Source organism: Bicyclus anynana, chromosome 5, assembly GCF_947172395.1.
Source record: "Bicyclus anynana chromosome 5, ilBicAnyn1.1, whole genome shotgun sequence".
Taxonomy (NCBI): Eukaryota; Metazoa; Arthropoda; class Insecta; order Lepidoptera; family Nymphalidae; genus Bicyclus; species Bicyclus anynana.
This window is the reverse complement of record NC_069087.1, coordinates 5,630,154-5,657,516: the sequence shown is the minus strand read 5'-3', so window position 1 is coordinate 5,657,516 and position 27,363 is coordinate 5,630,154. Positions and strand designations below refer to the sequence as shown.

General features: G+C 36.8%; 3 protein-coding genes across 6 annotated transcripts in view; 2 read left to right on the top strand and 1 right to left on the bottom strand.

Annotated features, from left to right (window-relative positions):
- Positions 1 to 3,810, top strand: part of LOC112048604 (ras-related protein Rab-37) — a 100,717-nt gene extending 96,907 nt beyond the window's left edge. For all 4 annotated transcript variants that reach the window (XM_052881548.1, XM_024086212.2, XM_024086207.2 and 1 more), the window contains 2 exons: positions 883 to 993; positions 1,248 to 3,810. In XM_052881548.1, the coding sequence (XP_052737508.1) occupies positions 883 to 993; positions 1,248 to 1,489 (353 nt within the window). In that variant the 3' untranslated portion in view covers positions 1,490 to 3,810. The remainder of the gene's footprint in view (positions 1 to 882; positions 994 to 1,247) is intronic.
- Positions 3,811 to 7,863: 4,053 nt separating this feature from the next.
- LOC112048603 (zinc finger protein Xfin) lies at positions 7,864 to 20,807 on the top strand. Its single transcript, XM_024086206.2, has 5 exons — positions 7,864 to 8,213; positions 8,849 to 8,995; positions 9,100 to 9,180; positions 9,480 to 9,557; positions 13,050 to 20,807. The coding sequence occupies exons 1-5, from the start codon at positions 8,073 to 8,075 to the stop codon at positions 17,313 to 17,315; spliced, it is 4,713 nt and encodes a 1,570-aa protein (XP_023941974.2). The 5' UTR covers positions 7,864 to 8,072; the 3' UTR covers positions 17,316 to 20,807.
- Positions 20,808 to 22,541: 1,734 nt separating this feature from the next.
- The window catches only part of LOC112048602 (protein Tob1), a 67,259-nt gene continuing 62,437 nt past the window's right edge, over positions 22,542 to 27,363 (bottom strand). The window contains exons 2-4 of the mRNA XM_024086205.2: positions 26,330 to 26,629; positions 25,184 to 25,275; positions 22,542 to 24,530 (exon numbers count right to left, since the gene is read on the bottom strand). Of these exons, the coding sequence (XP_023941973.1) occupies positions 24,177 to 24,530; positions 25,184 to 25,275; positions 26,330 to 26,618 (735 nt within the window). The 5' untranslated portion in view covers positions 26,619 to 26,629 and the 3' untranslated portion in view covers positions 22,542 to 24,176. The remainder of the gene's footprint in view (positions 24,531 to 25,183; positions 25,276 to 26,329; positions 26,630 to 27,363) is intronic.

Sequence of the window (27,363 nt, the reverse complement as noted above, 5' to 3'; positions counted from 1 at the left end):
GATATATTTTCAACTTTTCTTGGCTTACACTGACACATTATAAAACATTTTGCTACTACTAGCGCCATCTTTGATTACACGTACATAACACTAAGCAGAACTTTGCTTGTGGAGTGTAGCTCAGATTAATACTACTTATAATAGTTGGGAACCGACACCAGTGGCGCTAACGTGCGACCAAGCGAAGAGAAAATAGACAAAATGTCGTCCAATGGTGACGGAGTTGCTCCTGTCCCATCTCTTTCGTACCAACGCAATGAAAGAGGTAGCGTCATTTCAGGTTGCACCGTCATTGGTTGAATTTTGTCTATTTATCTTCACAATATTATCTCGTTGATCGCATGTTAGCGCCACTGCAATTTATAAATACTTTTACGTGAATTTTGCATTAAATTATCATTGTTTGCTTACTTAAGAAAACCGTGACAACTTTTATATTAATAAAGATAGGCACTTAATTGTTTAAAATTTGGTAATTATAATATTTAGTTAATTTGTTCATTGTGAAAATTACCCCTTTTTATTTAACCTTACTTTTATTTTTATTTTTTGATTTAGCACCGTTAGCGGTAGGTGCATAATTTAATGTTACCGGCAATTTGTATAATCCGGTATTCTATATAACGCCTAGGCTTTGTACTTTTCCAAAATGGATTTATTAAGCTAGACATTAGCAGAAGCTGCATATAATTTAAACGACAAAAAAAAGGGTGTTATTCAGCCAACTATAAACAACTGTAAGCTGGGACGAAAGATAATACATACTACCCAGTACCCAGTAGTTATCACATATTCAATACATTTTTAGATACCTACTTAATATGTTAACAAGTTACAATGATACAGTTGTCATTAATTTCAATGTGTGTGATATTCTAACAGCTCTTCTCCTTCTGTACGATGTAACTAACAAGACAAGCTTCGACAACATACGAGCCTGGCTGGGCGAGATCCGGGAGTATGCACAAGACGACGTTGTCATAATGCTACTAGGTAATATTTATTTTTATCCAGCCTTGTGATTAGACCTTGATATCGTTCAGAACATTCATAAATATCATTCATCAAAATCCGTTACAATCTTTGCGAAGTAATTCGAACCTCATTATTTGAAAGTTTATCATAAGAACATAGATAACCGATTCACTTTTAAATCGAAAGAGTCGCATTCGAACATGATCCGCTGTCCGCAAGCGTTCAACCTCGAGCTATCCGACATAAGTGGAGCGGCACAAATTCTCTTCCAGGAAACAAGTCAGACAGCGGGCTAGAGCGGGCGGTGAGGCGCGAGGAGGGGCAGCGCTTGGCGAGAGAGTACCAAGTCGCGTTTATGGAGACCTCGGCGAAAACCGGCCTCAACGTCGAAGCCGCTTTTGCCCACGTAGCGCGCGCTCTCGTCGCGAAAGCGAATCCCGTCGACCCCTCGCGGTTAGCGGTGCGCGCGCATCCGACACAGGAGCAACGGTCCTCGTGTCCGCCATGTTCGTAGATTACGCGCCAACTTTCAATTTTCGAACGTGTTCGTGGACCAATGGTCATGCTCATGACAATTTGATACTTATCAGAGATTTTTATGAAATTTACACAGTATGTCAACATAATTAGGTACATAGTACCTACCTAACATTATTTATGTGATGACGAGAGACGATAATACCCATGTAACTCAAATCAACCAATAAAATTAATTTCTAGGCAGTTTATTTTTATTCTTTTGCAATGTTTCCTACTATTAGATGCTACAACAGTTCTTTAGATTAATTGTTGTAAAATAAGTATACTTACCTAATTACCTACCAAAGATTCCCATCCAACTATATTTTTGAGTTTTAATAGAGACATACAAGTACATTCATAATATAAATAAAAATGTATTTTAATAGAAAAAAAAACAGAAGTATCTAAGACATAAAATATGGCAAACAAATGTTATTCATACGAGTAGTAAATAAAATAATAATTTGTATTATAAAGATATCAACCGATGGCAAGTTGTGAATAGCACAAAATGTTAAGTAAAATAGGTAAATATCACTAATGTTAAGGCTGAAAAAGTTGCACAAAATTTGGATTTTTTAAAAATAAACATTATTTTGTGACCTACTTTATAAATGTTCTACTATCGCCAAATTATAACTTTTGAACGCGTATATACCCCTTACCCAAATAGGTTAACCCCTTTTAGTCTATACAATGTTTAGCTATCTGTCTTTTATCTTTTTATTCCAAACTCTTCTATTTATCTCTTATTTTCTTCTTTTACCCGAAAGTTCTCAATTAGACGCGTATGTTGTTTTTATTTTTGTTTTCTACCTCATAACTTCGTCATTTATAAACAAATTTTGAAAATTATTTTCATTCATTGATGGTTGGACTTTAATCTGCAGTCATTCTAATTTTAAGAAAGCGCAAGTTTTGGTGACTAAAAGGAAACATGTATTTAGATATTTGTATGAAAATCAATTGTTGAATGCTTGTAATAAGGCCCTGCGAATTTGTATCGTATCGGCAGGATGATTTTGTATTTATATAGAGATATTTGGTACTTACATTATTGTAATTTATGGATGGTAGTTATACTATTCGTTAGATGTAGATAGTGCGTATTATACTTAAATTACATGATTATCGTGTATTATTTACATATAAAAATAAAATATCTATAATATTGTATTTCTATAAGTACATGAATTTAGTGCAAGTAAATCTTTTATGTGCCTATTTTGTTTATTAAGGTGACACCAAGTACGTATAATTAAAATACTTTGGGCAATAAAATTAAAGATAATCTATCTTGAGCACGTTGGATTTTTAGCTGCTGAGACTTAGGTAGCTAGCTTTCATCTTGTGCTTATTAAGAGTTATATTATTATATCAGTACATACATAATACATATACATATAAATATATTTATATATAATTGTTTTGTATGTATTACTCGTAAGATTAAGTAATGTTAGAATGTTATAAAATTACAATACAGTCTATTTTTAACGTAAATCATATTTTAAGTAGGTAACTAAAATATGATTTACGATACTAAAATTCACTAAAATTCATTGTTTATCAGCAGCAAGTAGTTTAAACAAACCAATTCGACCGTTTAGACGGATCACCACAAGAATGAACCAGTCACCTATTCCGCCAGCACTTGGCCTCCCACTACTCCACACGTAACTCACGGAACGCTTCTACTATCTAACTATCTCGGCTCGTGAGGACCCAAGCCGACTGTTCTAATGACTCACTTGCCCGACACGCGGATGACTAAAAACGACATGACCGGGTTACCTATTACAAAATTTCAGCCTTCGCTACTGGTGTTTATGTATATTTAGATAATATTTATGATACCTATCAATCAATATTTAGAAACAAAAAAAAATCAATGGAGTTTTTAAGAAAATTACTATTCAACATTTGAACTGTAACATGAAAAAATGCGAAGACAATATTTTGCTTAGAATGAAAATTATGTCCACAAGAGTATCTATGGTCCACACAAATGGAAACATTTTTTACTGTTACTCTATTTCACCAATTTCATTATCTACCTACTTTATAAATTTAGTGAACGGTATCTACGCGTACAAAATCATACCACAAATAATAATGAAATATTGGTGCCTAACTTTTGGGAGTAGGTACCTACGCCAAATTGTATTTATAGTGGCGTCACTTATCTATACGTTAGGTTGGCATTACCTGCTGTCAGCTCCTATCATATTTTTTTTTATAAAATATTTTTTTTATATAAAATCACTACACTCTGGCTATTGCAGGCTTTCTATCCACTACATGAAAATATTAGGTAACCAAATAGATTTAAGAAAAATATATCACATTAGTAAATAATGAAAACATAATATAAGTATTGATACGATACCAATAAGTACCTAATTAACGTAAAAAATATTTATATAATATACTTATTACAAAAAGTTTACCTACATGTTGTGCCATTGAATGTTGCTTGTGTGCAAATTAAAATTATTATAACCATTTGCTATGTTTTATTTTAACAATAAGTATACCTATTGTTACTTATATAATACGTTACCCATTTTACACATACAACTGCTAAAAAAAGGATCCTTCTACCTACTCCCTAGGTGCATAGTTCCCACTACCTATACAGTGGCTACATGGCAGGACAAGGATAGTGTTGCAGTGTTTTTTTCATTTTATTAGACAGACTAGCAGACGCCCCGTGGTTTTACCCGCGTAGTTCCCGTTCCCGTAGGAATATGGGGGTAAAATATAACCTATAGCACCCGGGGATAGTGTAGCTTCCCAACAGTGAAATAAATTTTGAAATCGGTTCATTAGTTTTGGAACCTATTCAATGCAAACGTACATACACACAATCAAATCTTTCCTCTGAGATAACATATGGTAAATGTTCAATGTTCACCAGTGATTATTTATGATTCTAATAGTTATTTAGAAGTTTTTTTTCAAATCATTTTGTACAATACAATACAATCAAATAATGTCTCTTTATCTCTAGGTATTTATTTATTATAAAATAAGTAATTACTAAAATGATTACCACGGTAAAATAATAAAATTATCAAATTCTTAATTCAACGTAATACCACAAAAAGCCTTTTCCTGTAAAAAATGTTTTTGTCGGTTACCATAGTCTAGCGGTTAGCGGTCGATTTATTTTGAAATCTCCGTTGACAACAACGTCAAACGTATACAATTATAATAGAATTTACGAAAGATGATGGACCTAAACATTCAGGAAATTGCATACGTTAATGACAAAAACAATTCATTGGAATTGAATTTATAATCCCCAAAAAAGGTTTATTATGGGCTACCTCCACCCACTACAGAGAAAAAAAATACCAAATACAATGTTGACTGTCAAGGGATAACATATAGAAAACGGTTTTTTTCTAAATTCTAATCGATATGCCTTACCTTATCGGCTGATAGACGTCCACTGCTGGACATACGCCTCTTGCATGAACCTCGCAACGGCCTCGAGCCGCCAGAGTCCAGCGGCTCCCTGCAACCCGCTTGATATCCTCGGTCTACCTAGTGGGGGGTCGACTAACACTGCGCTTTCCGGTGCGAGGTCGCCATTCCAGCACCTAGGACCCCAACATCCATCGGCTCTTCAAACTATGTGGTCTGCCCATTGCCACTTCAGCTTCGCGACTCGCTAAGCTATGTCAGTGATTTTGGTTCGTCCGCGGATCTCCTTATTCCTGATTCGATCACGTAGAAAAACTCCAAGGATATAGCTCGCTCCATCGCCCGCAGAGTGATTTTGAGCCTTCTAATAAGGCCCATAGTCAGCGACCAAGTCTCGGATTCGTAGGTCATTACCTGGCAACTCGCACTGTTCGAAATAATCGATAATCGATATAAGTAATTAAATTTCTTTACCACAAAATGAAAAAAATAATTAATCGTAGTTCTATGTAAAACTTCATTATTAATCATTCATTATTATCAACCCATATTGGGCTCACTGCTGAGCTCTCCTCTCAATATGAGAGGGGTTAGGCCAATAGTCCACACTGGCTAAATGCGGATTGGCAGACTTCACACACGCAGAGAATTAAAAGAATTCTCAGGTATGCAGGTTTCCTCACGATGTTTTTCCTTCATCATTTTGAGACACGAGAAATTAATTAATTTCTTAAAATGCACATAACTGAAAAGTTAGAGGTGCATGTCCCGGACTGGATTCGAATCTACGCCCTCCGGAATGGCAGGCATGAGGCAGAGGTCATATCCACTGGACTATCACGGCTTATATCGGTGGCAGAGGATATGTAAAGCTTGATAGGGTAGAATTGCATTGTAATGTACCTACCTAATGTAAATAATATTGTAAAAAAAAATTAAAAAGGTACTTAAGATAAACTTGTATTGTCAATACAGAAAAAATAAACGATTATTCCATATTCTCTTAAGAACTTAGGTAGGTAGGTATTCTAAGCACAAACACTGATGCATGCTCTTCCCTCGCTCTCGTAATCCGGAGGGAGCGACCGTACGCTCTCTACGCTCTCTCCGAGTCACGAGGATGTAAAAGGTACGTACCTACCTTCCGAAGACCCGACGCCAGGCGACCGAGAAATCAATAGTAAGTACCTACACAATGCCAGACTTTTAAACACAATGAAGGATTTTTTCTTGGAGTTTACATTGTAGGTTGAATAAACCGAAACCTTATGAAAGACTGGAGTCAATTTTAAAATAATCATTATCGGAGACTGCCGCTAATCAAACCGAGATCCATAGCAAACGATTTAAATTAACAGTAGATTATACAGTCTAAAAAGAAAAAACCAAAAACTAAAAAAAAAACTATGTGGTAAAATCACGTTTTTAGTTTTTGTTATTTTTTTACTCTGCGAAACATAACGATCAAAAATGTGTTCATCACATCAGCTATCTGAGACTGAAAGTCCCATTATATCGGCGCCGCCGTTTCAGAGAGTAGCCGTTCGAAGGTATTTTAATTTTTGTAACTAACTATCTAAAAAATAAACAGAGACAGACAAAAAATTTAAAAATCGATATTATGAAACATTTATTGATATTCGTTTCTTAAACATTTTGCAAAACAATTACAAACAGACACTTATTTTTTTTTTATGTAGATATAGATAGATTGTTCAGTGAGAATTAATATTAAAAGAAGTTAGGTATTCACTATGGACATTCTTTAATAGATTAATCATAAAAACGACTACATGTCTTTACTATAACTAGTTTAACTCAAATAACAAACTTCATACAAAACTTTTCTTATTTTAAAATTTCCCGCCATCCAGAATAGCATCTGACAGTATGACAAGTTTGTTGAAGTTTGAATGTGGCGCCATATTTTTTATGTACACAGCAAAGATGGAGGACATTAATCAGATTTCACAAACCTTTTAAGTATAAATTGAACATTCATTTTAATAGAAACATAATTATGTGTATATGTGATTTATTTATGAATTACATATTTGAAATTTAAATTATTGATATATCAATCATAATATATATGAATCAGGCCACAATATTAATATTAAAATAGCTATATAATATCAATTTGCTATGTATATTGTGTAGATTTCAGTTCTCTAAAAATAGGATTTATTCTTATTAATATTCTTTTTAAATGACGATTATCGGAAATGATGAAAATGTTACTTAACATACTCACCATAGTCCATACTTCGTTTAAAATTACTATTAATTGTTTACTAGGCACAAGTTTACGTTAGTTTAATCGTAATTAGATTACACTTAAGTATTTTTCAGATAGCATGAATACGGTGACAGTCGTCTGTAGGACGTTCATAATAAGTACTATTATCGTGAAAAGCGGCAAACCAAGAGTGAAACGAACTGTCACCCGCATTATGCTACATGAAACAAACTGTAGTGGAAGCCCGTGACATATTTTACATTCTGATGATAGTCTATGTACCTACTCGTATTACCGTGAACATAACTTAGTAAATGTCAGACTTCTTTATACATTTTCAACCCCTTTAATTATAACCCATTAGGATAAGTTTTAGAGATGTCGCTTTCAACATAATCGATCCTTCCTAATAATATACTGTTTTTCAACAATGTAAAAATAGCTAATTTTTATTTTAAGATAACTTTAACCTCTTGAAACCCTTTAATTTTAGGGGTAGTGTTTTAAAAATCTTTAATTTATTTTAATTTGTATATTTTTATTTATACCAATATATTTTTTTTAATTTTCATAACTTTAAGTATAAAAACAAACATTTTGAATAATCATAAAAAAATATTCTATTTTGAAAATGTAAGTAGGTTTGCGATCGCTGAAATTGGTTCCATTTCGTTGCCTCAATGTTGGTACGCCTGACGTCAGATTACGCGCACATGCGCACAACGACAGGTGGTCGGCGAGTCGACCCAGCTATTCCGACCGAACATCGACTTCTCATGCTCATCATCAGCCGCCGTCGTACTCAAGCAAGAGCGACATGCAGTGCTTTGTGTCGAAGTGGTCGTGGTGACATGGCGTCTGTGTTTTAATTGTTTTAAAGCGTTAAAAGTGTTGTTTATTTACAATGAATGTGAATTATGACCGTGTTTGTAGACTGTGCTTGTCATCTCGGTGTGAATTACTACCTATATTTCCTACCACCAGTTCGGATGACTCGGATCCTCCTGTCCTCGCTTCGAAAATAAAAGATTGCGTGTCAGTTCAGGTACGTAGTGCACTAAATAAGTATCAGAAAAGAGTTTCGAGTGAAAGTAGACCCTTGGTGTACGTGAGAACTCGTCATCCGGCTCAGTTCGCATAATGACAGGCAACGCTGCGTCTAGGTGAAGATGTCGTAAGAACGTCCACCATTTTGTAATGCTCCGCAGCTATCGCTAGAATCGTGGCCGTGTCGCGGCGCGTTTCATGCAGCCGGGTCGGGTGACGAGGGCCAGGTTTTCGCTCGATTCCCGCAGGTTTGGCGTGGCGGGGGTCTAGGCATGGCTCGCCGGGCATGCCGTTGGCCAGCGGGCGTATCGATTGATCGGACGACCAGGCCGGTGCAGCTCGTCCCTCGACGGGCGTCGGTGTCGGCGTGAGTGTCGATGTGTGCGTGCCTGTATCGAGCGGTAACCCTCGAGGGGCTCGCTCGTCGCTGGCGGCTGGTTGCCGCTCGACTCGCTCCTACCTACGTATTCGGGCGAGAGTCGAGAAGCTGGCGCGTATATACCTACGCCTACCTACTTAGTTTCTCTTCGCGTATCTACACATGAGGCGCGGTTTCGACCCATGTGTAGATAGCCGCTGGTATGCGCGCGTTTTCCTCCTCACTACGATTGATGTCGTTCGTTTTTATTTCAGATAAGCGAAAATGATGACCTGCCTACCAATGTCTGCAGGAAATGTGTGGACAATGTCAACAACTGGCACATATTTAAGGCTGTTTGTGAAAGGAGCCAAAACAAATTACAGTCTCTGACTAACAAGGAAAGCAGCCAACTAGAAGAGGTGGGTTTGCTTTTTTCTGGAATGTGTTTTAGTTTTGTCAGCTGTCAAATGCAAATATGATTCAAATGGTATTGTTTTCTTTATGTTAAATGTTTTTTTTTCAGTTGAATATAAAAAGTGAACCTCAATCTGATGAAGCCTATGATGATGGAGTGGTCATTGATGGATCATACCCTGACAGTGAGGTGGGTATCAAAATACAATATACTTAGTATATAAGTTGTAGCTGATAAATGTATAATTGTTTTGATGGAGTTGAGTTGTTTTAGTGTCAAGGACATTTACAGCAGATGCCATGTCATCATGCTGTAGGTACTGGCATAATTATTGAATAATAACTATACAATGTTTTATTCAATTATTGATGAAATTAACTTTAAAAAATTTATTCATCAAAAAATATATATTTTTGAAAACCACTTTTATTATTGGGGATGTTTATTATTATTATTTTTTTTCATAAAGTTTCATTATGCTATTACAGAATGCTGGACCGAGTAAAGTCCAACCAGAGGGTCCTCCCATTTTGGCTTCACTGGGGCTTACACCAAGAAGTGATAAGGTAAAGATTAAGTACCCTATTATCATTGAAATGTGGCAATGTACTGATATGCCAGTCTGATATTCAATATGACACTTCAACTGTACTAAATGAATATTTACTGTTTCACTTTATGTATATAATATTTAGGACACAAGTGTGAGGATGGTTCAATTTAATTAATTTGGTCCACAGAAATATATAGATCCAAGAATGGACTGGCAACGAGTGCATGCTATATTGGACATGGTCCAAGAAGACGAAGTTATTGACTCTTTACAATCAATGGAAGAATGTGATGTCATACATCAATCTGATCACGACTCTGAGACTGAGATAGAGCTCACAAGTGAGGGGATGCACCATGACTATGTTGATTACAAGAATGGATACTTGTGTAAAAATAGAAAAATTGTATCCAAAACACCCAAATTTGCATTAGAGGAGACTGTTGCGAGAATAAAGGAGGTCAATAACCTGAGAAAAAGAAGCTTTGTTTCCAGTAAGCATTGTGCTCAACCAAGAAACGCTTGGCAGATGCTCTTTACAGATGACTTGCTGGAACTCATTGTAACTTCTACAAATGAAAGGATTCACATTAAAAGTAAAAAAACAAAAGCAACAACTACTACAGAGATTAGGATGTTAATTGGTATTTTGTATTATCACGGTATAATGAGACCGACTCATCAAAAGATAAGCGACCTCTGGCATGAGGAATATGGAGCTATTTGTGTACGAAATGCAATGCCTTATGAACGATTTAAATTAATTCTTGAAAACATGAGCTTCGACAGCGAGATAGATGACAGCATTGTCCAATTTGACGTGATGAAACGCGTGCGCAAAGTATTTGAAATATTCGCCCTCAATTGTAGAACTGCTATGGAAGCTGGCAACCTGGTGGTCATTGATGAAACAATTTTCCCAGTCCACGGCCCCTGTCCATTCCGATATAAAATAAAGAAAAAGACACTGAAATGTGGAATCAAAATTGTTTTCCTAATAGATCCAGTAAATTTTTACATCACAAATCTCGATGTAATAACTGATCCATATTTTGGTTCTGAGGATATAGCTGCAAAATTAGTGCAACACTTGGCAGGAACTGGTCGCACAATCATTATGGACAGTTGGTTCACATCTTACTCGTTGATCAACAGATTAAAAAATGAATACAGCTTGTTCACCATAGGAGCACTTCATCCTAATGATGACAACATACCTCCCCTTTTCTTATCACATTACAGGAGGAAAAAAACATTTATAAGTGGATTTTTGGACGAAGACATGACATTAAGTTCATCTGTCAATCAGAATTCGAAAGTTGTCAATGTGCTGACCAACGACCCAAAGTTTTATAAGAAAGGGAACAGCAGTCATACATCGGTTGTTTCTTTTTACAGAAAACATCAGTCCTCTGTAGAAGTGATTGATGTATTGATGCATTACTATACAACGATGCAGCACACTAATGATTGGACGCTGTCATTGTTCTTCATGCTGTTGAACATTGGTTCTGTTAACGCTCAAGTCATATGGAGTTCAAAGAACCAGTACAATGTCATACAACGACGTATATTCATAAGAGAGTTAGCTCTGAGTTTAATGGGGTCTAGTGAAACTATCTCATATTCACCAACTCTTTCGAATCTCAGTTTGAAAAGGCAAAAGTTTTCATTGCCCGAACACACAGTTCCATTCTATAAAAACAGACGTAGGTGTAAAATTTGTTTTTCGTCCCCAATGAAAAGGGATCGCAGAACAAAACAGTTTTGCATTAAATGTGGTACATTTATTTGCAAGGAGCATACAGTTACTTTATGTACAGTTTGTGTGACCTAAAGAATATTTATTTTTCTTAAATATGTACTTACATTGGGCATTTAAAATTTTGAAGTGTCATATTGAATATTTAAATGGTCTCTATTCATATTTTTTTTCTTAAATATGCTAGCATTTGATTGCAATAACAACTAATGGTAAGCCATGATGCAGTCTATAGTGGAACATGCTTGTTTAGACGATGCCTATACACTTTTCGTCTTAATACCCATATATGGTGGTAGGGAATACAAGCTGAAGAAAATGCATTTAATGATTTAAAATTTCATTAAAAATAAAACTCTGTCTTAATGTGATAATTTTGATTTTGATATTTGTATGTTAAAATTTAAATAACACATTTAGGACCAATTTTAGTTTTGTTTGTGTTTATGCTTTTTATGATTTATGCAACTTTAAGCAATTGTTAACCTAAGACAATTATTCCATTCTTTGTTTAAGTTTGATTTATATTTTATTTAATAAAATGTTTATACTTGCATGCACATTTAAGTATATATTTTGCAATTAAAACTCGGACTTTGTATTTATAATTATTTCATAATAAAAAAATACTTTTTTTATGTTAAGAGGTATTGTGCTAACTTTTGAAAGACTTAACTTTTGACTTGTTTTTACATGCATGATACTTAAATGCGTAACTACTAAGTAGTATGGTAAATAGCAATGGCTGAAGTGAAACTTAATTAGTCCTGAGCCAATTTAGAAAATCATAGATCGACTCATGCAAGGAATAGAACCCTAGACTTTTTTTGCTTTTCCTTTCTGCTGTGCTACTAAACAAAATTTCCTCAGTCTAATGTGCAGTTTAAATTGTTGATACTGTTAATTTTTTTTACTGTGTGTGTTTTTGGGAGTTTTTAATTCTGTTTATTTTTTATTTATAAATATTTTACTTTTGTGTTATGTCTTTAACAAATCTTTAATTCTATGTTACTTGTGTTCCTGCAAAAATTTTTATGACAATATGATTTTAGAAAACAATAATTTAATGAAAGTTGAAGTTTAATCATAAAGTAATTTACTTCTTTGTTTTAGTTCCGTATAATATAGTTTCATATATTTTTAACCGTTTAGCAAAATAAACTTGCGCACAGTCAAAAATGTCATGTGTTTTTCAGTAATAAATCCATTTAAAAAATATTTTTATTTATTTTCATGTAAACATAATAATTGAGCTTGAAGTCCAAAAGACTAAGTTCAGATTGAACTGTGGCATTATTGAAAGTGATGATTTTTTAATTCAATAAGATTTTTTATCCACTTTATTAAGTTTTTTATTATTGTATTTATATTACACTGAGAGTATAATGATCAATGAATAAATGGATGCAATTGAATAATAAAATTAATAGTCATAAATCTCCTCCCAGATAATAAATCTGGATGTGGGTATGGGCCTTAAGGCTTAGCCCCCTGCCCGGGTAAGACACAGGGATCTTGCTTCCCCAGACCCTGGTCATTTTCTTCTAGCCCCTTTAAGTAAATGAATAAAGGTGGCATTTTTTTAAGGGGCACTTGAAAAAAAGGCACTTTCTTCTAAATATTTCTAGCCATAAAGCTTTTGTAATGTAATGTTAGGAGATGTAAATAAGTTTGATTTACTTTTTACGAGTATGTTGCGTACGTGACTGTAAAATGAAAAATATTTCTACTTTGCGATTACAGGGCATGGATAGTGAAAAGGACGAGGATTATGAAGAAGAAGAGGAAGAACGGGAAGAAATGAACGAACAATCGTATACAAATATGCCCCACATGCCTGAAGTTTCCATCACAGTCATGCGCCCAACTGGCGAAACCCTTCACGCTCGCCAAGGTATTCAACAGATTGCTTCTAAGGATTGCCTTGTTTGCGGCCGCTCTTATAGATATTCTCATAATGCTCGCAGACACGAACTTAGTGCACACAGTTTCGATAGGTACACTAATAAAACCACGTCAAAGAAATCTTCTCATGGTCATATTATGCAACCCAAATTTAGGCCCAATCCTTTCAATCCTAAAGCACGATTGATGCCAAATCCAATTAGCCACAAGATGCAGTACATGCCAAAAGCACCTCCAACTAAAATGATGCCGCAAAAAATTGTGGCACCACCAAAACCTATTCCAATCAGAACTGCCAAGCCTCCTCAGAATAATTTACCATATCCCCTTCGTATAAAAGCTTTAAAAGACTTGCAAATAAAGAAAAAGGAGCCACAAATATTAAAAACTTTGCTGACATCTAAACCTGAAGTTTTAGTATCTGAACCTGAAATTCTGAACTCGGGTCCAGAAAGTCCAGAGACATTGATCTCAGAACCTGAAATAGCATCTTTCCAAGTGGAGACGATCTTATCAGAGCCAGGTGGTTTTATTAATCAACCACAAGACGACGATGAGATGGATGATGATAATAACCAAGAACAAAATTATGACACTGTTGATATGGAATCTGATAATGAAATCGAAATAGCTCGTCAGCAAGAAAGTAATGTTGATATTGAAGAGAATCATGTTGAAAATGATGGTGATGAAAACCCGCAGGATGAAATCCACGCGGAAGATGATCAGGAAAAAGAACATAATATAGAAGATAATGGAGACAGTCAAGACATGAGTGTTGAGAATAATGTAGATGCAGAGCATGAAGAAAACGCTAAAGAACACGACGAAGAAAATGGCGAAAAGGTAAATAATTACCAAGATGAAAATCGTGAAGATATGGACGATGACGATGATTTGCCTCCAATGAGTATCGCTCCTGTGGTAGAAATAAATGAAGATTTACAGACTAACTCCTACAATAGTGAAGGTAATGAAGAAGAAGATTTAGACGAGACTGTCGATCCGAATGATACTATTGATGGTGACGAGAATTTGAAAGTATTGGATCCAGACAAGGTGTACGTAACTAAAACCCAAAGAGATTTCATACTTAAACATCGTGATATTATTGAACAAATCAATACCAAGCTTTGTCTCTGTTGTAACAAAGAACACCCACGCAGAAAGGCTGTTATACAGCATTTACAGAAAAATGGCCACAAAGTTCCAAAGCATACATGCTATAATTGTGTGGTAACTTTCACACACATTGGAGCTTTACTCAGCCATATGAGGTCTAACACTTGCACTGATTTATGGAAAATAATTTACAACGAGAACGGAATTACTGACGACATAGTAATAGAAGATGAGCCAATACAGGATACAAAAGCTCAATATAAAGACATCCTCAATGCGAGATCTTATGCATGCAAACTGTGTCCTGCCAAATTCCAACTGAAGCAGTTCATAATGAAACACGTTCTTGACGTACATGAAGATGGTCAGTCAAGAGTTCCTCATTCTTGCGTCCACTGCGGTTTGAGATTCAAGGAGAGAAGTATTGGGAAAAAGCACATTCGCAACGGAGATTGTACTGTTTACATCGCTTGCGACTTATGTTCTGAGAAATTCTTGAGTATGCAAGATTTTAATGAACACGCCGTGGCCGTGCACGCTGGCAATTTCGATCCTGACAGTCAGAGCAAGTGCGTCGACGGCAGACCGACGGATTGTCCCATATGTGGAAAGAAGAATAGCAGTTATCCGAATTTGGTGAAACATTTGAAAACTATACACAATGAAGAGAAACCTCATCATTGTCAGCATTGCGATGCTAAGTACGAACAGACGGCGGACCTCAATAAACACATTTACATGGAGCACTCTGACCGAATGCTCGGCATGACTGCAGAGCCCGACATGTCTCTCGTGAAGGAGGAGGCCGAGGAATATCATTACTCTTGTACGGAATGCAACGCCATCTTCGAGACTGTCGACGCTTGGACTGACCACCAGGTCGCTGAACACAATCAGGTCGCCCATCACTGTGACCAGTGTGAAAAGAAATTCTTGCGCCCCTCGGAACTCGCCGAACACAAGAACACCCATCTCCGCGTCAAGTTCTACCCGTGCAACATTTGTTCCAACTCTTACAGCACGCCACAAAAATTAAACGAACACGCCCAACAAGCCCACCCCGGCGCTCCTGTCCGCAATTTCGATAGCGAATTTTACTGTGACATTTGCGTACGCTCCTTTAAAAGTCGCCAGGCTTATTCCAATCATATGCGTATTCACTCCAAAGTGCCGACGACTAATAGAAAACCAGGTGAAGCGAAGGGTTTCGCTCCTCAGATAATAGGAAAGCCTATTCGCCAGTTCTCTATGCAACCAGGATTTAGTCCTTTCGTCCCGAACGCCCCCTACTGTTGCGATATATGCGGAAAAGGTTTCATGCATAAGAAAAACATATGGAAACACAAGAAGGTTCTGCACGCGGACCTATTGAATGACAGAGTCGACAGCGAGGAGAATACTATGCACGCGTCAACAGAAGAAGACGATTACAACGTGGATGAAAACGGAGCGCTCCTGTCGACTCCGCAATTCAATAGTTTTAATTTTACAAACATTCCCAATAATGTGCCACTGCAATCGCCAGAGGGTCTTCCGTACACCTGTGATTTATGTTACAAACGGTTTCCACTTCGAACTAGTTTGTGGAAGCACAGGCGTGCTAAACACGGCATCGCTTATGGAAACACGGGCGGTACTGATGGCAATGCGCCACCTATGGCCGCAGAAGGTCGATCGAGTTGTACGATATGCAAAATTACGTTTTCCGACAAGAAATCTTATTACCGTCACAGGAAAAACATCCACAAGTCCTCTGTACAGATGTGCAAAATTTGTGGAAAACCGCTCAACTCGACATTAGAACTTTATGAACATTTAAAAGCGGCACACGCGCGCGAATTGTTGGGCTACGATGCGAATCAAGGAACTAGCAAGTCTCAGGAGATGGTACAAGAGGCCGAGGCGGACTACGACGGAGACCAAGACCTGGTGGACCCCAGTGCCGAATTCCAAGCGCACTATCCTTGCGACACTTGTGGCAAACAGTTCGTCGGATTGTTGGCTTTGCAAAATCATCAATGTATAAATCAGATACAGTCCCAGCCCCAAACGTTCGACTGCGAAATATGTCACAAGAGCTACACCTCGATCGCCGCTCTGAAGAGCCACCGCGGCTGGCATTTGCGGTCTCCCGACGGCAAGGCGGCCGCCAACAACTCTGGCCTCTGGATGCCGCAGAACAAAGTGACGACTAAAATTAGCAAGCATGAGGTCATCGAACCAACTCCACCGCCAGCCACTCGTTCTTCTCAACCGATTGCGACAACCAGCGCCCCAAAGAGAAGACTCCCTCCCGAAGTGGAAGTGACCGTCGTGAATCCCAACAAGAAGTTGCGATCCGACGATTCAATGGAAATGGAGAACCAGAACAGCATGTCAGGGGGGCCCGAAGACAGGTACTGCAATATTTGCGACAAAGAGTTTACCAAGCGAGCTGCATATCAACGGCACATGGATGAGGTGCATCAGCCGAATTCAGTGTTCTGTCCGGTTTGTGACAAGAGCTTCACGCGAAAGTCTACACTCATCGTGCATATGAAGAAACATTACGAAGGAGGGGAAGGGTCGTCTGGTTTGGGCCAAATGGAAGACGACGGGCACACGTGCGATGTTTGCGGCGATCAGTTTGAAAGTGCGAAGGCCGTGAACGCACACAAAGCGGTGCAACACGCGGAGGACTCTGGCGAATCGGATGACGAGGGAAGCACGGTGGTGCAACAACCCGGAGAGTTCACTTGCAACCAGTGCGGAGACGGGGTAGCTACCCCCCGAGACCTGATCGCCCACCGTTCCATGCACGCCACGCCTTCCAAATTCTTCTGCAACATATGCAAGGTGTACTTCGCCCGAGCCCTCGACCTGTCTTCCCACACCCGAGCCAGGCACGCTGACAACGAAAAGGTGTTTTTCCCTTGTGCCATGTGCGACCGATTTTATATGAACAAAAAGAGTTTGCAACGTCACATTGAAATGATGCACTGATTACTTTAAGTAAACTAGGTTTCGAACTCGGTTATACATACAGAATGACTCGTGATGATGTTTCAATGAAGTTACGTGATATTAAGTGTCATTTTCTAATTGTAAATACGATTGCCCTACGTTTCTGGGTGTCCAGCGCAAGGTACTGAGGTATCTTTTATTATACATTGTCATTCCTCAGTTGCTGCCACACGGCAAATAGTTTTTAATGATTCATTTTTTTTTAAATTGTGTCAGGTCTTTGATTTAAATACTATGCTAGGACTTTGCTCATTTATTTTGTTATTTATTTTATTAATCCATTATTATGATAATAATAATTTTAAAGATCATTGTTTTTTTTTCCATAATATTTCTTAGTTACGGTATGACAGTGAATAGGTTAGTTACTATTAGCATAGAGAATCTTTTGGAATTTGAATTTAAATAATGATTTTTTTTTATTTTTTATGAAATATTGGAAATGGGCCAAAATTTTTGAAATAGTCAGTATCAGTCACTATAGTGTTATTTATACTGTTTATATTTGTAAGTATGACATGTATTTTTTATTATTATGATGATTTACTTAGTAATTCGAGTTTAGTTTACTTTAGTTCAGTTAAGTGTGTAAATATTTACTTAATTGAATGCTATTTAGGAATTTGATAAGTTTAAAAAAAAAGAAGTGTTTGATTAAGTTCTATTAAAATGTACTGATTATTTCATAGTAACTTCAAATGTATATTTTATACAAACTAAATTAACCACTATGGATGTACTCCCTCATCTATGGTAATTCGATGTGGCCTAAATTTATGAGGTTTTATTTTAAATTAATCATATATTTTGCACAAAAATAATTACAGTGACTTGTGCAACAAAATCATTTGGTATCTTATTTAAATGATGATATTTTTTAATGTAATAAGTCCACAAAATCAGACTACTTTTGCTTTTATTAGTAATCAATAAAACAGAAATATGCAAGTAAATTCTGTTTAAACACTTAAGTTTTAATATTTAATAAGTTAAAATAATGTTATACAAATACACTTTCAATATCAAATTTTATGTATTTTTTTCATCAAACAGTGCCAAATTATGTAAAAATTTTGGCTGTACACAATTTTAAAGCTTGAAATATCAAGGCTGGAAGTTGGTCTAACCTTTTCTGCTGTTATATTTTGTGTACATCCAAATTATTGCTATTATGACAAATAATGTACGTATATACCAAATTAAATTTATCAAGGATGCAAAAACGGCGTTTTCGGTGTCATTACGTATAAGTAAATTATTTTTACCTGGCACCTAAACACACACACATGCTGTGATTTTGTAGTGTCTGTAATAGTAAGGGAGCCCAAGAGATAATTTTGGGATTTACTTAAGCGCGGCTGATGGACACAAAGCACGATACCATGTTTGTTAAGTATTTCTACCAATTATAGCTTAGCCGCACGTTTTAAGCCACACTTCATAATTTCACAATTTAATAATAATCTAAAATCAGAAATACTCATCAAGCGCGTCAGATTAAGGTAACGTTTCGAAAATCTGCCGATTTCAGTGTAACCGATTCTGGAAATTTTCGAAATGCACACTTTTTAGCTAGTAAAACTAACCCATTAGTTAGACGCAAAGTATCATCCGCTATGTTCATCCAACGCGCTTGAGTAAATACCAAAATCCCCTCATCGGTTCCCGTACTATAAATCGTGCAGATATACAAAAAAGCGGCTGAGAATGTCTTGCGTTCGTACGTAGACAAATAACACAATATATGAATAGCTTGAGGTGTCTGTTAAAATATAATTTAGATTTATCAAAAAAATGACACAGTTTGATTATTATTGACACTATTTTAAGTTCCAACGAAATATTTTTATTGTTGAATGTCTCTAAAAGGTTATCAAGTTGTTGTGAGAAATCAATTTTTAATGTACTACTTGTGAGGCGAAATTATCGTGTTTTATTTACATTTTTAATCAGGGTCGACTTATTTTATTTATTGTTTACTATTAAGCCATGCCAGGGCCCTTGACAGAGTGGCGTAACTAGCATCTGATGTTCATGGATTCATTGGATGGGGCCCAGAAAAATGGCTGCATTGTAATTTTTTTAATGTTAGGTTTTGGTTAAGGGCATCATCTGACCATGGGCGCATGACATTTTGCCCCAACTCGGCTAATATTTGCCACTTTAGAGGCCCTATCGCATGCAAAAGACAAAAAAACAATTATGTAAATAAAGTTTTATTAAATGGTGATTAAAAATCATAAAAACCTTTCCAAGAATAATATGTTGTGATCACTTGGGTTACTCACTATGTATTAGTCACTGTATGGGCTATGCTAGATTTATCCTCCAAATGACAATGTTTATTAGCATTAAAACTGGAAAATCTACGAGCATTGAAGCATGTCTGACATTAGTAAGGTTTACAACTTAATTGGTGAGATATTTCTAAAAGATCTACAGATAAGACATTTAATGTCTATCGTCAATTTTCTGAAAGCGAACGATTTAGCGAATAACCCAACATGTGTTATGACCTCGGTGATTTTGGATTTTGAAAGTTTTCTGTTTAACATTATTGGACTGCATAGATTTAAATAATTTTTTATACATTCTTGAATGAAGTCGTAATATTTTACGGTTTTAATCACAGAAATAACATGAACATTGCTTTCTGATACAACTTTTTCAACTCAAATGAAATACAGGTCATATTAATTATTATTTATTAATTTAATTTTGTTAGTGTTTGTAATTTGTATTTTTTCTTACATACATAGGAATTATCGTATACCTTTTTATTAATACCAACAATTATTATATACTAACATGTAATATTTGCACGATAACTCTTTAAACATAGGTACATATTATCAAGTGTCTTATTGTTTGCAATTATATGAAAATGGAGATAAAATTAAAATGATTATGAATGTTGACTTGTCTAAAAAAGGATTTTTACGCGGAAACCCATTGTTATAGTGTACAGATTATAACAAATGTTTTTTGAAATGTCATGCCAATCTTAACTTTTTTTAACTGGCGTCTTAACTTATTACACATTGTGCTTGTGAATTGTAACTTTAAAAGTTAGTTCCCGTTGCATATCCTATGACACTCACAAATAATGTGGTTTTCTAGTAATAAAATAATTTTCAAATTCTGTTCAGTATATCCAGAGATTCCTACAACATCACAAACTTTACCTCTTTTTTAGTATAAGTGAATTATGAAGTGTAATGCAAGGTATAATTTTCACTTCATACACAAGCACAAAGTGAAAATGTGTGTTGATGCCACTTAAAATAGTCTACATAATTAATAATTGTAATATGTGTAAATTTTTCTATCCTGTAAAATTATATCCATGTTTTGTTAACACATTTTCGTCTGTATGCATATTAAGTTAAATTGCTCATACAACAATATTTGGTCCATAGATGAGGTTTATTTTTGTCATCTTTGTGGTTTCAATAAAGTGACTTAATAAAATTTTGTTTTTTATTTTTTTTAGTGATGTAATTGATAGACCAAGTAGATGGTCCACCTGATGGAAAGTGGAATACTACAGCTTATAGTAGCAAAGCTGAAGTGGTAATGGGCAGGCCATATAGTTCGAAGAGCCGATGGACGTTGGGGTCCTAAGGTGCTGGAATGGTGACCCCGCACTGGAAAGTGCAGTGTTAGGACATAGGCCTTTTGTAGGCACTTCCAAACATCACGATCCTGAGCCGCCTGCATCCAGCGAATCCCTGCGACTCGCTTGACTTCGTCAGTGCACCTGACGAGAGTGACGTGAGTGAGACGTAAGGTCTGTATTAACTGGTATGCCTCATGCAGTGACGTGCACTTCATAGATGCGAAAATGTACTGCCTACCCAAAGGGCTCAATACAAACCAATGTTGGAGCACAGAATACCTACTTACATAGTTGGACAGTTTTTACTTATAGTGCATAACCTAGTTAAAAACCTTATGCACGCCACTGGCCTCATGTGCCTGTAATGACTGGCAACCATTTTATATGTATTATTTTCTATTGTTTATAAAATTGATTATTTTATTTATAAAACTTTCTTACGCACTTTGGTAAATACGTTACGGAAATTGGTGATGAGTGCTGCCATCTACATGCATAGTAAAACAGTGTGTTACTTAGATACATAGGTGTCAAAGGTGTGCTACTTTCGTCTATGGTCTCTACTTCTCCTATGCTACCTTAACATAGAACCGGAGATCTGGCTGGAGAGTAGTAGGAATATTCAGTTTTTGCAAAAAATATCCTTGAGGAAAAAAAAGCCAGTCAGAATATTTTTAATTATTATTATTTTTTTAATATTTTGCAAGCACCCGACAAAAATCTGAAGAAAATATATAAGTAATCTGGATAATTTATTTTTTACTATTTAAATGTTCAATTTTATGGTATAAAAGGATCATATTGCCTGAAGAGAATATTGTATGTAAATAATATCCTGAACGATATTTTTCTTAATAAAATGAAAAAAACCCCACTGCTTCCCATACAGGTCCCTATGTATTAGGGTTGTGTATTAGGGTAGCATAAATCATGTCCACTACCTATGTACCACAACGTCCTCTCACGGACATCCGAAGTGACGTAAAATTGCTTTGCTGGCGAGCTGAGCAACATGTAGGCGAGCCGTTTTCGTTACGTGCCCGAGACGCTATAATGAGTTTTGGCCTTTAAAGGGGAACAATTCCGTCATACGTATTTTTCATGTAGTTATGTCTGTTAACGTAGTTCACTCAACGGAACCTCAAAAGGAAATACATTTTCCTGTCTTAACCATATCTTTTTTCATTGATTCTTCTTCTATTGGTCGTAGCGTGATGTTATTTATGGCTTAGCCTATTTCTGTGTTGAATAGTCCATTTAATGAGGACAATAAATGGACTATTCAAACCAGTAGTAGCGCGTTCAATTAAACATAGGCACAAACTCTTCAGCTTTATCATATTAGTAGGTGGGTAAAGCTTTTAGAAGTAATAAAAGAAACATACCAATCTAGTTGAGAACCTTTTCCTTTTTGAAGTCGGTTAAAAATACAAACTATCTATATATCTATCAAAACTGCACAGACTGGACAAAAGATTTTCTATTTGCACGTTAGGTAGGTATCTTTTAGCTTCTATGATTAGGTATTTATCTAATGTAATGAGGTAGGTAGGGACTAGGGTACAGGAGAAATATAAACAATCAAGTAGATTGCACAAAACATTTTAATATAAACTTAAAAAGTCGTACAACAATATGAAAAATTATTATTGACTAATTATATTAGCGGACAGGAGAACCGCTTTAACTATATTATGCAAATATATTACTATCTTTAACACTTCCATCGAATATATCTTACAAAAGAAAGAAAAATAAAAAGTATCTTTATTAATAAAAAATCTCAATTACACTAAGTTGTATTATATTAAACTTACATTATAGATTTTATCTACAAAATACTGTAGCGTATTGGCCAGTTTTTCAATCGAGTTCTTATAATTACTTCGCGTAATTCAATAAGAATAGGACATCAATAAAGTACATTTAAAGGTACTGAAATCATACAACTAGACTTAATCTAAATCAAAATATAAAAATAGTAAAAAAATAGTTGCACATCTCCGTATACAACTTGTCATTGTTGTGCATCGAAACTGTAGCGCGGGTCCACGCGGCGTGCACGCGATTACCTATAACTTAATATTTATAATAATTATCTAATAATTTTGAAGCGAATTTTACAGTTTTATAAACGTATCAAATGTCGTATGTAATATTGCCTAGACGTGCACCCAGCGCGGACCCCACCGGCCGACTGAACTGACGCGGCCGAGCGCGCGCCTCGCATCCAACGACAAGCTGACTACCCGCATTTCGCGTATCGCATACCTAAGCACAGTTACCTATCGCTAACGCCGACCTCGATTGAAACACTGAACTCAATTGCCGAGTGAAATATAAAAAAGATAAATAACACATAGAATTTTTATTTTCCATGAATTTGCATGCACCCGTTAGATTATGAATTGAGAAATATTTTTTTCTATCATTTATCCATATTCATGTCTTTTATAACAATATTATATAAATATACCATACAGACTAAGGCCCGCCGCCGCGGCGCGGTCGGCCGGCAATGTACACGAGGACTAATATCTTCTTAAAAAAATACTGTTAGATTGAAACGTAGCTAATCCTATAATATTTTATGTATAGTAATTATTACAAGGGTACAAGATGATTACGCTAGGTGAGATCTCCGACGCCCGACCGCGTCCGACCGGATATGCAAACTTTGTTACGCTGAGTATAATACATACCAGTACGCTATATACTTAGATAGTATGAATTTCAATTTCAATATTAAAAATACGTAATTTCTCTATTGGCCTTTCGTATCCACGTGAAAAATTAGACGATTTGCGTACGAATATATATTATAATGTATACATATTTAAATATTAGTATTTATTTAGATTGGAGGACGTATGTATACAGACTCGCTCTAGAAGGTACGTCGTAAGCGCACGCGGCCTGTCGGCCTTCGCTCCCTTAAACTACGAATATTATATCGACATCGAACGAAGACATCTAAAACTCGACTCGGCTTTAAATAGTACGAAAATAAATCGCCGGCGAGTCGCTCGGCCGATTATTGCTCCTATCGATAACTTTACACATCGACGTAACGAACGAGAATACAAAAAGTTACGGAAAATCGTACAGATATCACAAGCGGCGGGCGGCGCGGGACGCCCCCGCGGAAAATAAAAAAATAAATCGCTCGCTCTCGTACAAAAGTAAAGACTCTATGAGCGGATCGCGCGAGCGGGCGCGGCTCAGTTGGCGAGCAGCAGGTGCGCCGGGGGGCCGGGCGCCTCGCGTCGGGCCAGGAAGTAGGCGTTGGGGTCGGTGGCGGGCGACAGCGCGCGCGCCGCCAGCTGCTGCTGCACGGCGCGCTGCTTGATGTAGTTGCTGAACTCCGTGGGCGACATGCGGTTGGCGCGCTTGCTGCTGGTCTTCAGCTTGGTGCTGCCGAACTTGGTCTGTGCGAACGTGGCCGTGGTGAAGGTGAGCGGCTGCGCGCGGAACGGCGGCCCGGGGGAGAAGGCGGCGGGCGCGGGCGGGGACGGCGCCGCCGCCGGCTCCACGGGCCGGAAGCACTGCGCCTCCGGGTTGAAGGCGCGCGTCACCTGCAACCGATCGAGTGCGCTTAGAGCCCCCGCTCACTTACAACTTTTAATTGGCCGATTATATAATAGGTATAGCGATGTATGACAGCCCGCACATCTGTCCAACTAAACACGCACAATAAATTAAAAAGTCGGCCATCTAAAAAATTGTCAGTGAGCGGCCACCCTTACTGGCATGGTTGTGGCTAATAAATTCAAATGCTCATCATCATTATTAACCCATATTTGGCTCACTGCTGAGCTCGAGTCTCCTCTCAGAATATAAGGTGTTAGGCTAATAGTCCCACACCCTGACCCAATGCGCTGCGGATTGGCAGACTTCACACACTCAGAGAATTAAGAAAATTATCCGGTGTGCAGGTTTCGTCGCGATGTTTTTCTTTCACCGTTTGAGACACATATTTTTATCTTCTTAAAATGCACATAACTGCAAAGTTTGAGGTGCATGCCCCGGACTCGGATTCAAATAGTTCGATATTATTATCAACCTATTCAAAGGCTCGAGAACCAAGAATTCGATGAAAAAGATTCGCTGGATCAGGATCGTGTTGTTTGGTAGTTCCTACAAAAGGCCTATGTCCTGCAGTGGACGTCTATCGGCTGATATGATGATGATGATAATGGTGTTTTTTTTAAATATCAAGGTCTTTTACCTCTCTATCGGTCCTTTCATCGGCAGCGCGCTCATCACTGCTGAACAGAACCTTTACTGCGCCCTTCTCTCCGATGCGGTACGATACCTCTCCTGTAATGAAGAAAATAGAACGTTATTTTAAGTAATGGAAACAGTCATCAGAATAATTGTCTTGGCCAGGTTTGTATGGATAAAGAATGTTCCGACAAAGTACTTCTCACTCCAAAATATAAGCTGTGGACTAGACTACAATCATTGTCCACTTGCAAAGTCATGAGATGTTTAATCTACATTAGACATCTTTGACAATCTTTTATTTATTTATTTAATAACGTTAAAATTAAAAATCATGTTCAAGTTTTTCTATATTCTATTTCGGCAATCGGTAATTCCTAAGCTATTTTAATTTCGATATAGCTTTTTTTGTAATCCTTATGAGGAACAAAGGTCGTGGTGTGTCGAAACAGCTGTGCCGTGTGTTTAGCGAGTGATTGCCGGTTTGATCGGAAGAGGCTAATTTAGACAATGTCAGCCACAAGGACTAAACTGGAAATACACTAGTTGATAGCCGGTCGCAATCACTGTTTATATTGTTGGACCCTACAAATGCTAGGTTACTTCTAGGTTTGTTTTGGTACGATATTTGATACGATTTATATGAGCTCAAGATCGTAACCAACTTAATCGTTAATGTATCAAGAGTTGAAGGCAAAGCATTAAATGTACCGTTTTGACACACAGAACAAAACTTAAGCTACGCTGTTTTTTATATCCGTATTTAAAATCGTGGTAGCTTTGGAATGTAGATTTTACTGGTTTTTATGGTCCAGAGTCTCAAATGTCCAAGAATAAAACGTAATTCAAAGTAATATTATAAATGCGGAAGTAAATCTGTCTGTCTGTTACCATTTCACGGCTAAACTAATAAACTAATTTTGAAATTTGGCTTAGAGATAAATAGGAACTTGGGGCAGAACCCAGGCTACTTTTTGTCCCCGAAAAATCTATGATGCTCGCGGGATATGTAACAACGCAATTTCGGAGTCGTGGGCAAGTTTTTCCAGTCATCAGAATATTATTTGTGGCAATTCTTTGCTAGAGAAAAAGTTTGATCTTAAAGTGTCGTTTTCTTTGTGATCGTTTTAAAAACAAATTACTTTATTACCTGGATCCACCCAAACAGCTAGATCCCGTGGAAGGTGCTCAAGGACATCCCGTACTGGTACGCCAGATTCCCTTGCCGCGCGTTCCAACACCGGGTCTAAAGGACCTCCAGTCTTCAAGCATCTGTACGCTGATCCCCTACATGGCCGGTCCGGGTACCAGTGACCCCGGAACTTGTCCTTCAGCGCCTTTTCCAGTTCTTCCCCAAAAATGTTAACCCGCCGCCTGGGTAGCTTGTTGTATAGGTACGATATGACGAAATTGAGTGCCACTTGTACTTCAATATGCATCGTTGTTATCGCTGTGGACAAAAGAAAAAAATATGTTTAGTAAATATTGGAGTATCAGATCAAAATCTTACTTTTACTTCACTTAATCTTACAAGTAACTCGCTGGAATTAGTTTATTCTGTGTGTAGGTACGTGTAATTGGTTTCTACACAACAAAATTAATAACGTTAAATAGCTGGACACCTGTATAACATAACGACCAATTGAATAGAAACATACGAGGCAGCAAATCGTCTATTGAAGAAGTAAAGAATAGAAAATACGACCTTATCGATTCGTAGCGAATTCATCCAGGTTACCTTTAGAATAAAATCAGCAGACTATACATTTAATGATTCGATAAGGTTATGGTAAAGAAAGAAAAACCGAGATATGTTTTCAATTTAAATCACCAAAACACAAAAATCTAAAATATAATTAGTTAATTATGTATTGTAAATATGAAAGCTTAATTACAGTACCTTATAAACAAAAAGTATTCTGGAGAACTTAACAATGTTATTCTTAGACACTTTGTTACAAAATGATCATGTGGCACACAAAATCTGGTATTATCTGACGATCGATGTGTTTTATCTCTCTGATAAAGATTTAGTTACATGGAAACTGTGAGATAGCAGCGGTTATAGATTTTGGTAGTTTTGAACCTATTTAAGGTTATATGAATATCGCAGATCAATGGATATAATGGTTATCATCATTAATCAGTGCATGGACGTTCTCAGCTGGACATAGACCTCCTGTA